Source organism: Periophthalmus magnuspinnatus, chromosome 9 (genome assembly GCF_009829125.3).
Source record: "Periophthalmus magnuspinnatus isolate fPerMag1 chromosome 9, fPerMag1.2.pri, whole genome shotgun sequence".
Classification (NCBI taxonomy): Eukaryota; Metazoa; Chordata; class Actinopteri; order Gobiiformes; family Gobiidae; genus Periophthalmus; species Periophthalmus magnuspinnatus.
The window spans coordinates 16420433-16434266 of record NC_047134.1 but is presented as its reverse complement, the minus strand read 5'-3'; the positions used below and the strand labels follow the sequence as shown (position 1 = coordinate 16434266).

The 13834-nt window shown below is 37.7% G+C and overlaps 2 protein-coding genes across 2 annotated transcripts; both read left to right on the top strand.

Annotated features, from left to right (window-relative positions):
* The first annotated feature begins 521 nt into the window (after positions 1-521).
* On the top strand, positions 522-3821 carry star (steroidogenic acute regulatory protein). Its single transcript, XM_033973420.2, has 8 exons — positions 522-586; positions 1713-1816; positions 1909-2016; positions 2250-2380; positions 2535-2693; positions 2893-3077; positions 3188-3281; positions 3609-3821. Exons 2-8 carry the CDS (start codon positions 1753-1755, stop codon positions 3729-3731), a joined length of 864 nt encoding a protein of 287 aa, XP_033829311.1. The 5' UTR covers positions 522-586; positions 1713-1752; the 3' UTR covers positions 3732-3821.
* A 1310-nt stretch (positions 3822-5131) lies between these two features.
* elmod3 (ELMO/CED-12 domain containing 3) lies at positions 5132-13737 on the top strand. The gene is made up of 13 exons (XM_033973410.2): positions 5132-5203; positions 6133-6836; positions 7390-7458; positions 7538-7612; positions 7686-7755; positions 7952-8014; positions 8087-8175; positions 8577-8700; positions 8794-8916; positions 8997-9127; positions 9551-9627; positions 9711-9838; positions 10209-13737. The coding sequence occupies exons 2-13, from the start codon at positions 6735-6737 to the stop codon at positions 10451-10453; spliced, it is 1296 nt and encodes a 431-aa protein (XP_033829301.1). The 5' UTR covers positions 5132-5203; positions 6133-6734; the 3' UTR covers positions 10454-13737.
* The last annotated feature ends 97 nt before the right edge of the window (positions 13738-13834 follow it).

The window sequence follows — 13834 nt, the reverse complement described above, 5'->3', positions numbered from 1 at the left end:
TTGTTATTTCCAATATATTGTTTAGTTTTTACTCTTGAGCCAAAATCTTATTATGAAAAATGGGAAGTTACAAACATTATAAAATAGAACATTTTACAATATCAACTTAGCAGCTCAGTTAATTAGTTTATGAACTTTAATTTGAAATAATATAATATCATTTTCATTTATATAGATTCACAAATCTATGATTTAATTGTATTATGAACTGTTTATATTTTCCTTCAATATTAATAAGATTTAGTAGTCAGCAGTATACTACAACATTTGTATGTGTTTGGGACCTAAACATTTCCTCTTTAGCCTGGACAGTCAAATGAATAATGCAGTCTGTCCCAGGATGGTGGTGCTCATTAAAACATAATGCTTCTCTTGTGATTCAGGGAGACAGAGATTTGACCCACTTTTCCTCCATTGTCCCATCAATGAGAAACAGAATGGACTAGACACATGACTGCGTTGCCTCTGTCTGCTCCGGCATTGGCTGAGATAGCACTCGACCTGTGTGTCCCTGTTTTTAAGGCCAGATAAACTGATAGATCACTCGCGCCATAGAAGAAGAGGGATGTAAGGTTGGCAGGTTAAGGTGACTACAGTTTTTGCTCTGGGACACCATCTTATTTTTATTTTCTTAGTAAAAAAAAAAATCCCTCTATTAATCAAATGAGTTGCTAGTTTGTGTGGTGGTGCCTCTGTTGACATTAGGCACATGTCTGACGCAGAGCAAGTTGAAGCAATATTACTGTAAGATAATTTGAGTTTTGGTTGGAGTTGGTCAGCAAGGTTGTCAAAATATCTGAGTTGCTTGGTCATACTTGGAATAGTACATTTTGTTGCGTTATATAATAGTGAAGTAATGGTTCGGGAAAAAATAAAATGTTTTGAAAACATCTGTTACTGACAACACATTTGTCAACATCATCTTTCATCTATTTTTTTTTAAAACATACACTTTAAAATTATATCCACATGTTTATACTAGAAGACAAAATTTAGACTTTTATCATATAAGAAAATAAAAGTCTATAACTATCTAGCTTTTATTAGTGGGATAGAAACCAGGGGTGTAACAGAGAATTCTAGGCCCTGGGCACAAACCATCTTGGTGGGCCAACCTGTTATCTATAATAAATGCGCATTACACATTTTTGGAGCACTCCTTTTCCTGCATTGGGCTCTGGGTAAACAAGAAGCCTTTAAATAGCACAGATTTTTCGACATTTGAGAAAGTCATTGATAAAAGTAGGCCAAGTCGGATACACAGTTTCACCTTTGCTTCTAGTATGTTCAATGTGTCTTGAACCATGAAGAGGTGGATGAGTAATTTTGGACCTCTTCCAGTGTTCTCTCTGGTGCAAGCCAAACTGTCCAATATCCCACACAATAAAAATGACATTTTTGTGTGTGAGTCAAATGTAGTGGGCTTTGGGCACTGGACGTTATCAGAGATACGTGCAGCTCGTGTCCATGTGGAGGCCTTGGCACCACAGCCGTTGGGACAGTGAGGTGATGTGTGTTTATCTTCACCATGATAACCGTGTGTCCTTGTGGCTTTTGGTTCTATATATACAGACACCTTCACTCGACTTCAGAAACAAGCTTTGGTCCATTCTGCTCTAAACACTAGCGGCACTTCTTTAACTTTATTCTATCAACGTTATTACTCGTACAGTTTTGGAGACTATAATCAACTTACTTTTATTGTTCCTTAGTCCAGTTCACTTAAGCTCCCAGGAAATCTTATAAAACAAAATGCTGCCTGCAACCTTCAAGCTGTGTGCTGGCATCTCCTACAGGCATATGAGGAACATGACAGGTGAGTAAATTGGATTTTTTGGATGTTACGTATTTCTTACATAAAAATATGTAGCACTATGTTGATGTTTCGTTTATTTCTGACCAATATAGGATTAAGAAAAAATGCACTGGTTGCCATTCACCATGAGTTGAACAGGTTGGCTGGTCCTGGTCCAAGCAACTGGATAAACCAAATCCGAAGACGAAGCTCCCTTCTCAGTAAGTGTTCAAATTGTCTTACTGTGCTGGCTAAAAATTGTAATGCGTTTTAGGAACTTTAACACCATTTATGCAAAGAAAATATTACTCATATACTACACATTAAACAAATTACAATCACTTGCACTAGATTATGATGATCCAATTCAATCATACAACTTTGAGATCCTAGAAGATGATATCTTTATTACACAGAAATGTTGAAGTAATAAAATGTTTACTTTTCTATCAAGGTTCCAGGATTATTGAGCAAGAAGGATTCAATGAAACAGAACTGTCTTATGTTAAACAAGGAGAGGATGCCCTGAATAAAGCTGTTAGCATCCTCAGTGATCAAGAGGACTGGACTGTTGAAACTGTGGCCGTGAGTACAGACAATAAAACAAGTCTAATTATTCCAATATTGTGAGTGTATTGTTATGCCATTAAATTTGTTATAATGTCCACCGGATACTGAGCCAAAGTTGTGAACCAATGCATGACTGAATACTGGCTGTACCTTTTTCCTTATTGTTTAGGCGAATGGAGACAAGGTTCTGAGTAAGGTTCTGCCAGACATCGGGAAAGTGTTCAAATTGGAGGTGATGCTGGAGCAGCCTCTGGACAGTCTGTACGAGGAGTTAGTGGGTAACATGGAGCAGATGGGAGACTGGAATCCAAATGTCAAACAGGTCAAGGTAAGCACATTTGTCTTTTAGTTGAGTTTAAAATGCACTGACTTCTACAATAGCTTTCATTCTGCTTTAAATATTAACTCCCACTCTGTAAAGTAAAATACTACTACTTTGACAAAAGAATAAAGTAGTGTAACCACTTTAATGGCTTTAGAAGCAAAAAGTAAATTTTTAACAACATAAATGTATACCACATCTACAGATACTTCAAAAGATCGGACAGGACACAATGGTCACCCATGAGGTTTCAGCTGAGACCCCTGGTAATGTGGTTGGGCCCCGGGACTTTGTGAGTGTGCGGTGTGCAAAACGCAGAGGCTCCACCTGTTTCCTGGCCGGAATGTCCACCCAGCATCCCAACATGCCAGAGCAGAGGGGGGTAGTTAGGTGAGATGGGGCAAGAGGACTTCAAGGCTTTTAGCTTTATAGTAGTAATAATAATATATCTACTGAGAGTCTGAGACTTGTCACAATTGCTTGTTTGTTTGTTTGTTCAGAGCGGAGAATGGGCCCACCTGTATAGTTCTGAAGCCCTGTGCCGATGATTTTAATAAAACCAAGTTTACCTGGTTATTAAGTCTAGATCTAAAGGTACGTATTTAAATGACAGTTTGCAGGCTGTATAAAAATAGGTTAAAAAAATCGCAAAAACAATCAAAGTTTTATGATTCAATTGAAAAAAAACAATGGAAATCTTTTGCTCACAATATAAATTATTAGATTTTTTTAAATATACATTATACATACATTAATCAATATTAATAATCCTCTTGGAAATGTATGCAAAAATGTAAAATACTTGCATAAAAATTATATAATATAAGTAATGATGTCAAATAAAACATTTAGAATGAAATGTTTCAAATAATTATATATAACTAAAAATCATTACTCACCCTGTCACTTTTTCTCTACCAGGGCTGGATCCCGAAGACTATCATAAATAAAGTGCTCTCGCAGACGCAGATGGAGTTTGCCAATCACCTTCGACAAAGGATGGCCACCAATGTTTCTATGGACATGGCTCCTGCCGCCTGCTGACACAAGACATAATGTGACAACATATAAATGCACATAAAAGCTCTTCTGTCCTTTAACAAACTAAAGTAAAATAACACTGGCCCAGAATTTACAGTTAAAATGCTAAAGTATCAGATCAGGCCCCTCGCCTCTTTTACTGTATTTCACTGTTCTATTTATTGAACCTGGATTACTATAATTCAAAATATAGAATAAAATATTTCATGATTTGATGGCTATACATTTTTTGGGTGCATATCTTCTTATTTGTGTTTATAAATACAAACAAAGCTTTAATTAGGTCATTTGAACAAGGTTATGGAAACAATCATCAGTTTAAAAAAATGAAATCAAGAGTCACATTCCAAAGCATTTTAAAGTTAATATAGACAGAAATGTGTCCCCAGTGGCCTATTAGCACTTCTGCAACGATCCACATGTTTGGTGTTGTTAACACTCATAATTTGTATATTTTAAATAGCCCTAAATCTGTTGCAAGCTATTGTTACATTACAGCCAAAAAGTGTTTCCTTTGCTGGACATCTTAGAAATGATTCATTGTTATTCAGATGTATTTAATACCCGTTTAGTGTCCTTACCCATTTTTCAGCAACCACAGTTTTCTGTTGTGTTAAATGGTTCAACAAATGCTAATGACAGACATCTGCTTTAAATCTGAACATGCATATGTTTGGAGAGCTGCATATTGTTTGTGTATTCAAGAGTAAGAACATTGTGGGATCAAGAATTATCTAGAAATAACATGTTTGATGATCAGAAAAGGTAAACAAACAAAATATATCTTAAGTTATCTCCAAGTCTAATTTGTTTGGATCACTGCCTAATTCAATAATATATAGGCTACATTATAAAAACAATAGCCTATCTATATGCGGTTAAGCATGCATATCTTATTTAAGTTGCTTACAGGTAAAAGTTGAGGATAATATTTTGTTCTTTTCAACTGATTAGACTAATATATTTAATGGTCTGTCTCTGCTTCTAAATCTCTTAAATCGCAGAGGATATCTTAAATCTAAACTATTTAAACAAAATGTAAAAAAAAGGGGGAAAGAATTAATCACACAAACGGCCATGCACTTCTAAACGGCCTTCATATAGGTCTAAATAAACTGCAAATCACCGAGGCTATATCTTGCATGTGCAGGCTACTCTTTAACGTCTGTAATATTGAATGCCCCTTAATACGATTGTTCAGGCTTTTATACAATTTAAGACTGACATCATAGCTATAGACAGACTGTAATGTTGTAAGATGGGAAGGAGAGAGAGAGAGAGAGAGAGAGAGAGAGAGAGAGAGAAAGAGACAGAGAGAGGAGGAGGAGGAGGAGGAGGAAAGAAGACTAACCATGACGTAATGATCCAAAAGCTGTGCAGTGAACTACAATTCCCAGGATGCACTCGAAATTACCGTGGCCACAGGACGGGGGAAGGGAAGCTGAGATTGGAGGGAGAAACAATCAGAAACTAAGGTACTTTTAAAGATTCTTAATTGTTGTAATTTTGCTAAACGTATAACACACTAAATTGTGCATTTCACAGACAGTCTCACAAAGATGTCAAAATTCATCCGAAATAAGCTTTTTTTGTTCAGACGCTCCATCTCCGTTACAGTTGAATAGAGCTTTGGCTAGTCCTTTAGTTAGCTTGACAGCTGGCTTTTCGAGTGGCAACGGCGTTGCAACACATTAACTACACTTGTTTTTATTATTTAAGCTGCATGCCTATTTTTAAATATTTATGCAGGTCTGAATGCACGCATGCAAACGTTACATCCTTCTTTTGTTCGCGCTGTAGCAGAGTCTTTGTGCGGGGATCATAGCTGGCACGGGGCTAGCTCGGCGTTGCAGCGACAGTAGCTGTCAAAGCGGCAGCGGCAGGCTACTGTACTAGAAACAGAAAGAGCCACTGTTTTTTCCATTCTCTGATCATATATTTATTCTGTTATTGTCAGCATGACAGTGATTTTTTATAATGTCTGCACTTTGCAGACGAGGCAGATGGAGCTCTTAAACTTGCAAAAGTCAAGAGATAGTGAAAATACGTCATTAGATCAATCTCTGTGATCTAAGTGGTAAAAGTGATAAGGGCCAATTGAACCATCTCATGTAACGTGCATCATGTCGATCCGTAATGTCTCTTATGCATTATGTTGTACAGTCTAATAACATTTTATTGGTATTGATAGAATGGACAGTTATCATTATTTTATTTTCGACTTAGCTGACATTAAACTTCTAAAGCAAATCTACTATACAAAATCAATAATACTGACGTAGGGTACCTGTATACTTAAATACTGTAAATTGTGTAACAACTGTATTTTTATACTATACCTTTCCTGCAAAACTTAATTTATATTAATCATGCTAATAACATCCTTTCAATCTTCTATCTTTAGATGTTATAACCTCATGGCATCCCCTCCATAAGATTAATCTACACGGACCCTCTCCATCCATATTTTTAGTTTTTACTTTGCTCGGCTGTAGCTCAAACTTATAACAAGAAAGGAAATAACCAAACGGTAGCAGAAAGTGTTCCTGGTCTTGAGCTGTGTGCCAAGGTAATGAAGAGTCTTGGGTAAGGAGAGCCCAGCCCTGAAAAGCAATGTCATTATCTAGCTTTTGTGCGCCTCTGACGGGCCAAAGGAGCCAACCAAGTGGCCAAGGAGATTTGTGGAGGAAAGGAAGCAAGGAGTTATCTGAGGAGGCTGTGTATTGATGTATAGCCATTCCACCAAGGCATTTTTGTAGATAGAAATTGACGCGTTCAATCCAACACAGACAGTCAAGGTTGGATTTTGGGTGGTTAAAATATACAGCTCAGTCATTACTACTTCACAACATGGATTTTTGCCACAAGTGACAACTTCTGGTGCACACAAACTGGTGACTGTGGACCCTGGACTGTTGGGGTGTAGAAGAAAACAAGTCGAAAAGCAAATGTGCACCACAACAACCATGGTGGTCCTGTCATCGGATCTTTGGCCCATCTCGCGCTATGACTTCACTAGCCTCTAGAGGCCAGGATCCAGAATACAGTTGCCAGCCGCCGCACATATATGCAATGGAGGAAGACATTGATGTCACATCTCATAAGGAGGTGATTATATTTTGCATACATGCCTAAATAAATTTACTAGATGAGATGAATTCATTTAATGCATAACCTAACAGCTTTATCCGTAGAACTTCTCCTGGAGACATTATCAAATGTTGTTACTGCTCAGTGCTGTTGTTTAATGTCGCCAATTAGGAGCTGATTTGTTTAAGCAGTTCTGTCACATGCGTTTAAGTTAAGTCCTAAGGTCAGTGCTCTCTGCCTTAGCTGTAATCTCTGGTGCCGTTTGCTTGGTGTGTTGCCATGGTGGCAGCTGACAAAGCATTTCCCTTATCCCCAGTTTGGTTTTTCACTCATAACATTAACTCGCTCCCTGGCACCTATCCCTGGCTGTGGCAACTTAACCGTATATTAGGAATACCCCTGCCCAGCTAAGTTGGCTTTTGACACAGCAGGGATAGCCACTGTGCCACTCATTGCCAGATGTACAGACAAATGTTTTTTGCAATTAATATAGGATGTGCTAGTTTTACTTGCCAAGAGATTAATATATACAAGTTTTAACTTACTGTTCATTATTATTTTAATTCTGTAGGGTCTGAATGGTTTGTCTCATGAATGCAAACCAGTAGAAGACATAAATGGGCACTCCAATCATAAACCGGTAAGTTTTTTACAGTTTGTAATATAAACACTTTTAACTTAAAAACAGTACTTTAACATGCTATAAACTGATTTTGCAGGTCATGAATGGATTGATAATTGGTCATAATAACAAAGACCACACAAATGGCAGTTCTCCATTAACATCTTTGCCAGTAAGTTGACTGCCATCCAAGCACAGTTTCAAAATGATAATCAAGCTTACACTAAACTAAACATTTTGTTCAGATTTCAGCACTGAAGCAGAATGGCCTTTTGCAGACCTTGGCAGCAGGAGGGAACCAACCCAAACCTGCAGGTGACACACCCCTCTACATGCACTACTTAACTTGTGCTTCGTCCGTGTATCCTAGTGACCTAGCAGTATTGCCAAATAAGCCCTCTCTTAGGATTTGAAGATATATATATAGTGTTCGTTTACTAGTATTTACATTGTTGCTTGTTCCCTAATTACTGTTCTGTGGTAATTTGCCTCCATGCTCTCATCTTTATAGATGAAAATGAGGAGCTGGAAAAGGCCAGGCAGGAGTGGGAAGCAGTTGAGAGCATACAACCAGGTCAGATCTATTATGAAACATTCACTTTAAATGTGATTTGTTGTTTTTACATATATGTATGTGTATTTATAGTGATCTCTGAAGATTCTACCCCAACTCCACTCATCTCTTTTAACGAAGCACTGCAGTACTTCCAGACCACAGATCTTGGGGATGTAATTGTAAGAAGAACCACAAGATGACATAACACTCAAAATGCCACTTAGTAATTATAATTTCAAAGGGATACATAATAGTTGACCGAACATGGTAAAAATGATATTGCAATGCTCCTCAAAGAATAAATTTCAATGTTGCTCATTCCGTTCTTCTATCTTTTATATGACATCATATATCTTTACTATATCTTTCCCACCCATGTATGAAAACAAAACTTTTGTAAAATTAAAATTAAATTGTAGTATAAATGTCTTTATTGTTATTTCAACTCATGATATTGTACTAAAGTATTTCTATTTTTTTTTTATGCATTGAATTTGCCAATAATCTTAGGTATGCTTAAAATAGGAAAGATTACTATTATTATACTTATAATCATGTGTTCTTTAATTCTCCTTTATAGAAGAACATCCAGCCCACCATTCGTAGAACTGGTCTGGCTGCCATCACACACTTCCTCTTTGGCCCTCCACGATTGCACCGAGAACTGCTGGAGGAGAGGGACCTGGTCTTTGCCATTGCACAGTGTGAGTATCTGTGCACAACTGTTTAACTCATCAACATTTTTACATTCAAATCTCTAATTGTCTCTTTTTCATTTGTGTTTATGTCTACTGCAGGCCCAGTGGACAACAGCCAACCCATCCACATGCGTGCCCTTCAAACTATTTATAAGAGACTAGTTGGCAGCAAGTTAGACTGTCCACGCTATGGGGTGCACTGGGAGACCATCGGGTTTCAGGGTATGACTTATAACTAAACTACGTAAATGAAGGTATTATAAGTTAGGTCTTTAAAAAATGTATTTCTGTTTGTTTTACAGGTACAGACCCAGCCACAGACCTGCGTGGCACTGGTTTCTTGGGTCTCATGCATAGTCTATACTTTGTTATGGACCCAGAAATGCTACCACTTGCTAGAGACATTTACAAGCTTTCACTACATCCAACACAGGTACCTTTGGTTGATTTAAAGGTCCTGTGTAATGCATTAACCTACTGTTTATATTGCAAGTAGAACAACTTAGAATAATGTAGAACAAGTCAAATCAGTCCTTTCTTATGACATTTGTAAATACAAAACGCAATCAGAGGATTTAGGAACTGCTAGGGCACTGTGTTGTGAAGGAAATGGAGCTAGGCCAACAACAATGGCTGCTAGCATTAAGTGGATTGACTATATGTTGAATTTTATTTGAATATTAAAATGTGTGGACTTCATGGATATCCACAAGATGACATATACCAGTGTGCAAAATTAACCGAACATGGGTAGACTGAACAGAACACAGATAGTGAAAAAGCTGAAAAAGCTACACTATGAGACAAATAGTGTTTCATATAAGAAAAAGTGTAAAATGTTCTTGTTTTCCTGTAGAACTTTCCATTCAGTGTGATGTCGATCAACATGACCCGCATCGCGCTGCAAGTTCTCAGAGAGGAAGCCCTGTCCAAGTCTGTTATTTTCTTTTTTTCTTTTAACTAGTTTGTTTTATTCACTGTATCATTTTCCTCTGAATCTTTATTGTTTTTACCAGGGAATGCAATCGACGTCAGCAGGTAGTGGGTGTGCTTAATGAGTTCTATGTTGCCACATATTTGCATTTGTACCAGCTGTGGAAGACCCAGCAGAAGACCATTGCTGACTCTGGATTTGTACTCAAAGGTCTTGTTACATTCAACTTTTCTGATTAGTCATACTGCATTTTTATGGAGCTATAACATTACAACTGCATATTTATTCAGGGTGTTTGTGGCAGTGTATTAAAATAAGACACTTAATTAATTAGAACTCATTTACAGTATAAAAGTCAAAATTAAATGTGGATATTTAAAGAAAAATGCAAATAAATGTGTTATTGACCTACATGTACAAGGAAAGCACCCATGAAAGATGTATATTGCCACACGAGTCGATTTAATAGCACTATCCTTCAGCCATGAACCTCAATATTGAACAATAATAACATGAGATTGTTGTACACATTGCTTTCACAGTGTAAGTCTAACATTTACTGTGATTTATAACCCCTCAGAAGTGGAGCTGTTTGCCAAAAAGAACCCCAAGCAGATGCTGCGCCGACTAGAGGTCTTCCTGAAAGAGAGGCGGGCAGGTGGCATCCCCCGTGGGATATCGCCAGACCCCCAGGCCCAGCAGTCCTCTCCCAGCCTGGGGGAGAGAGGGGCCCGTGGAGGACATGGAAGCAGGGCCAAGGAGATGCACTTCACAGGAGTGTGTGATTTACCACCGGACATGGAGGGAGAGGCCAGGCTGATCTGAGAGACTGTGTGCGCTTGTGTGTCTGTGCGAGTGTGGCAGTCTTCTTTGTGAGTATATATTAACGTATTGTGTAAGTTGCTTCCTCTGTTACACAAAGACCAAGAAGTCCACCAGACCCTGATCTGCGACCTGCTACCTGAACCTTTTAACATGTCTGCTCCGTTCATTGTTGCTGGGGTGCTGCACTTTGACTAAATGTAGGATCTTTATCTCCGATTATAAGTTACATTTTTATAAACAGAGATCTAACACCAGATATCAAGAGCTATAGCAGGTCAGAAACACAAGATGTCACAAAAAAGTGAATGCTTGCACTTTTGTCGATGTAGTAGCCAAATTATAAGCTGCCAAATTCTTGTGGTTAAACTGTACCTGCCTAGAAGCCCAAAATGTTTATGTCCCTACAATCTGTCACCCAGGGTTTGTGAGCATTAACAGGCTTGGCCTTTGCTCCCAATGGAGCAAGAGACCTGCCATCATGTAAACTCACATGCATTGTACGATGTCAGGAATATAGTTTAATACTTTATTGTTGAAAAACAGTCTAGTGATTTTGGACTGTAGTGAGTATCTCCTGTAATGCAGGAGGTGTCACAATAAAATCTTGAGCAGAATCTTTGCAAGGCAGAAAGAGCTGCTGTTGCACACTACAATAAGTAGGCACTATTAAAAATATGAAATATAATGTGGGCTTTGAATGCAGCTTGCTTCTAAAGGTTCACTCAAATAGCATTAATGAAGTATATTCAGGTGAAAGATTTTGAATAGACCCTTGTCAGATGTTGAAAGTATAGCTAGTGGTTGATGTGTTCAGAGGTGTGTGTTGTGTGTTGCCGAGGTCTAATTAGGTTAATGCGTCCTACAAAGATGGATACATTTTTTAAATAAATTTTTAAAATGTGTCTTTTAGCCCTTTCTATGGGGGTAATAAATGAAAGCACTTCAGATCTTTATTAAATTGTTGAGAGACTATGAAAAGACCTAGAGTTGTGCTAATTAACATCACATCTCTTATGTGAACGTCCAGCCTTTGGCTACAGCCAATGAGATGCTTCATATTAGTGTTTAGCTGGGCCTTGGTCTCAGCTCAAGGCCAAGTCTGGTATGAGCTTTCTCTACATTCCGTTAAAGCATGTGATTGTATTTTTTTTTTTTTTATAGTTATAAACTTTATTCCAGTGTGCGTGTGTGTGCGCGCGATGCAAGGGGAGCTGATATTGATGAAGGGTGCCTCTCTTCGGAGACGTATGGTACAGTATGCAATCCCAGCTCTAACTCAACGATAATCAAAAACAATGTGCTGTGTGACGATAGAAATCGTTCCTAACTTCAGGGTTTGTGTGAATGTTTTTGTGAGCGTGTGTGTGACAGGAACTGACTACAGATGGGGTGCTTTCCACTGCACACGCATGAAGCCAGCTCTCCTAAATACCTGATGCACCAAGCTTAAATATTGGTACTTAATAAGTGGTACAATTGTTAAGATATTTTGGTCAGTTGAAAATGAGTTTGTGGATCTAGTTTTAATAGAGCTGGGTCCTGAAGTGTACTGTTGTGAAAGCCAACATTGTAGTCTCGATCTGTAGCATGTTCAGGTAGCACTAGTACTGTAGCATCTTTAGCCTCCTCTGTGTAAATGTTGATGTCACGTCTCAGTTTGGGTCCGTAGTGTCAGTCCAAGTGCTAAAACTGTTACTACTATAGCACATCCATTTCACCTGAACATCAAGCCTTCATATAGTCACGTGTTGTTTGGGGGGCACAGATGTTGAGCAGATGTTTTAATGAAATGTGAGATATAGGTTTTACTTGAATGGTTAGAAGAAGATAACTGTGCCTACATAGCCCTTGTAGGATTGGTCGGGACATTCTTTTTTCCTTTGATTTGAGCCACCGTGCCACTTTAGAAACTCCATATTCACGCAATCAAATTTGGTGTTTCCCCTTTAATGTGTGGGTTTAAGAAATGTATGCATAAATTATATAGGCATGTAAATCTATTGTCAACTTAAGTGAACATCTTTCCCATCTTCCATTTGCCATCGTTTAACCTTTACAAATGAGCTGATGTAGTTTTGCTAATTGTTTGCAAGTGTTTTGACTGATCAGGAAACTTTGCACTGTTGTAGATATTTGATAGTATGTATGTTGTATGCAAGAGGATACAGGCCATTATCGATAGCCATAAAGTTCATTGCCATCTCATTAAACCTGGCTTTTTTTCCTCATTTAAGAAGTTGGTAATATCACAGTTTAGTTTTGGTCATGTTAAAAATGAGGAGCAGTACAGTGTATGTAAATCAGGAAGTCTGTATATAAAAGATTAAATGATTGTAACTGTATGATTGTGAGTAGGGCATTATACTGAAATACATTGCTTACCTCAAAACTTGAGACAAATCTCTCCTTTCTCTCCTGACATTGGTTTGAGATAACCTGTGCTCTCTCAGACCTAATACTTTTTAATTTTTCTTGTACCTTGGCCTACTCGCATATTAATTGGATATGTAATGTAATGTATATCCAACAAAGTGAGCACTACATAATAGCAAACTAACACAAAAGCTGATCAATGTTAAGTGTATACTATTTAAACCAACATTTATCAACACTACTATATAGGCTCACATGCTATAATGCACAGCTGCAGATAAAATTATGAGTTTTAATTACAAATATTTTACAATTGATTGGCTCATGTTAACCATATTGAAATAAGCTGGTTTTCTTGTGGCTTTAGTGATAGTACAGTACATTTGCTGTGGTTAACTGTTTGGTGTCAGGAAAACACTCGACGATCCAACTTTCTCAGTCACAAACAGTTTATTGATTGTAACGATATGGGCTTGATTAGCTGTCATGAATTGCATATGCTTTGTTATATACTTAAGTATCCAAACAAGGCCTGATTTGTACTCTTATATTACCAAAAGTTATATTTTAAGCGGCCATAATAGATCATTTTATTGCTTTGTTTATTCTTTGATACCTCCCCAAATTGTGAATCAAGAAATACAGGGGGTAAAACGGGTTAGCAGGATGTCAGATGCTCTGAGAGGTGTGTGTGGTCTACTCGGGATTACAATCACTTCTCAATATCCTGCGCTTTATATGAAGATGTTTTACTGTTGCCGTCATCGTCATGTCCCTCAGAGCATTTTATGACTGTACCTTGATTGTAGAAGCCCTATTTTATACTGAGACTTATTTCAGAATACAGTATGTGCTGTTGTACATTCAATGTATTGTAAGGAGAAAGCTAAATAAATGCAGTTTAAAACAAATCTTGATTGTTTCTTCTTCCTTATCTATAGAGCTTGATAGTACTCTTAGCTTGTGTTGGGGAAGCCTATTTATTTCAGATTTTTCAAAAATAGTAAT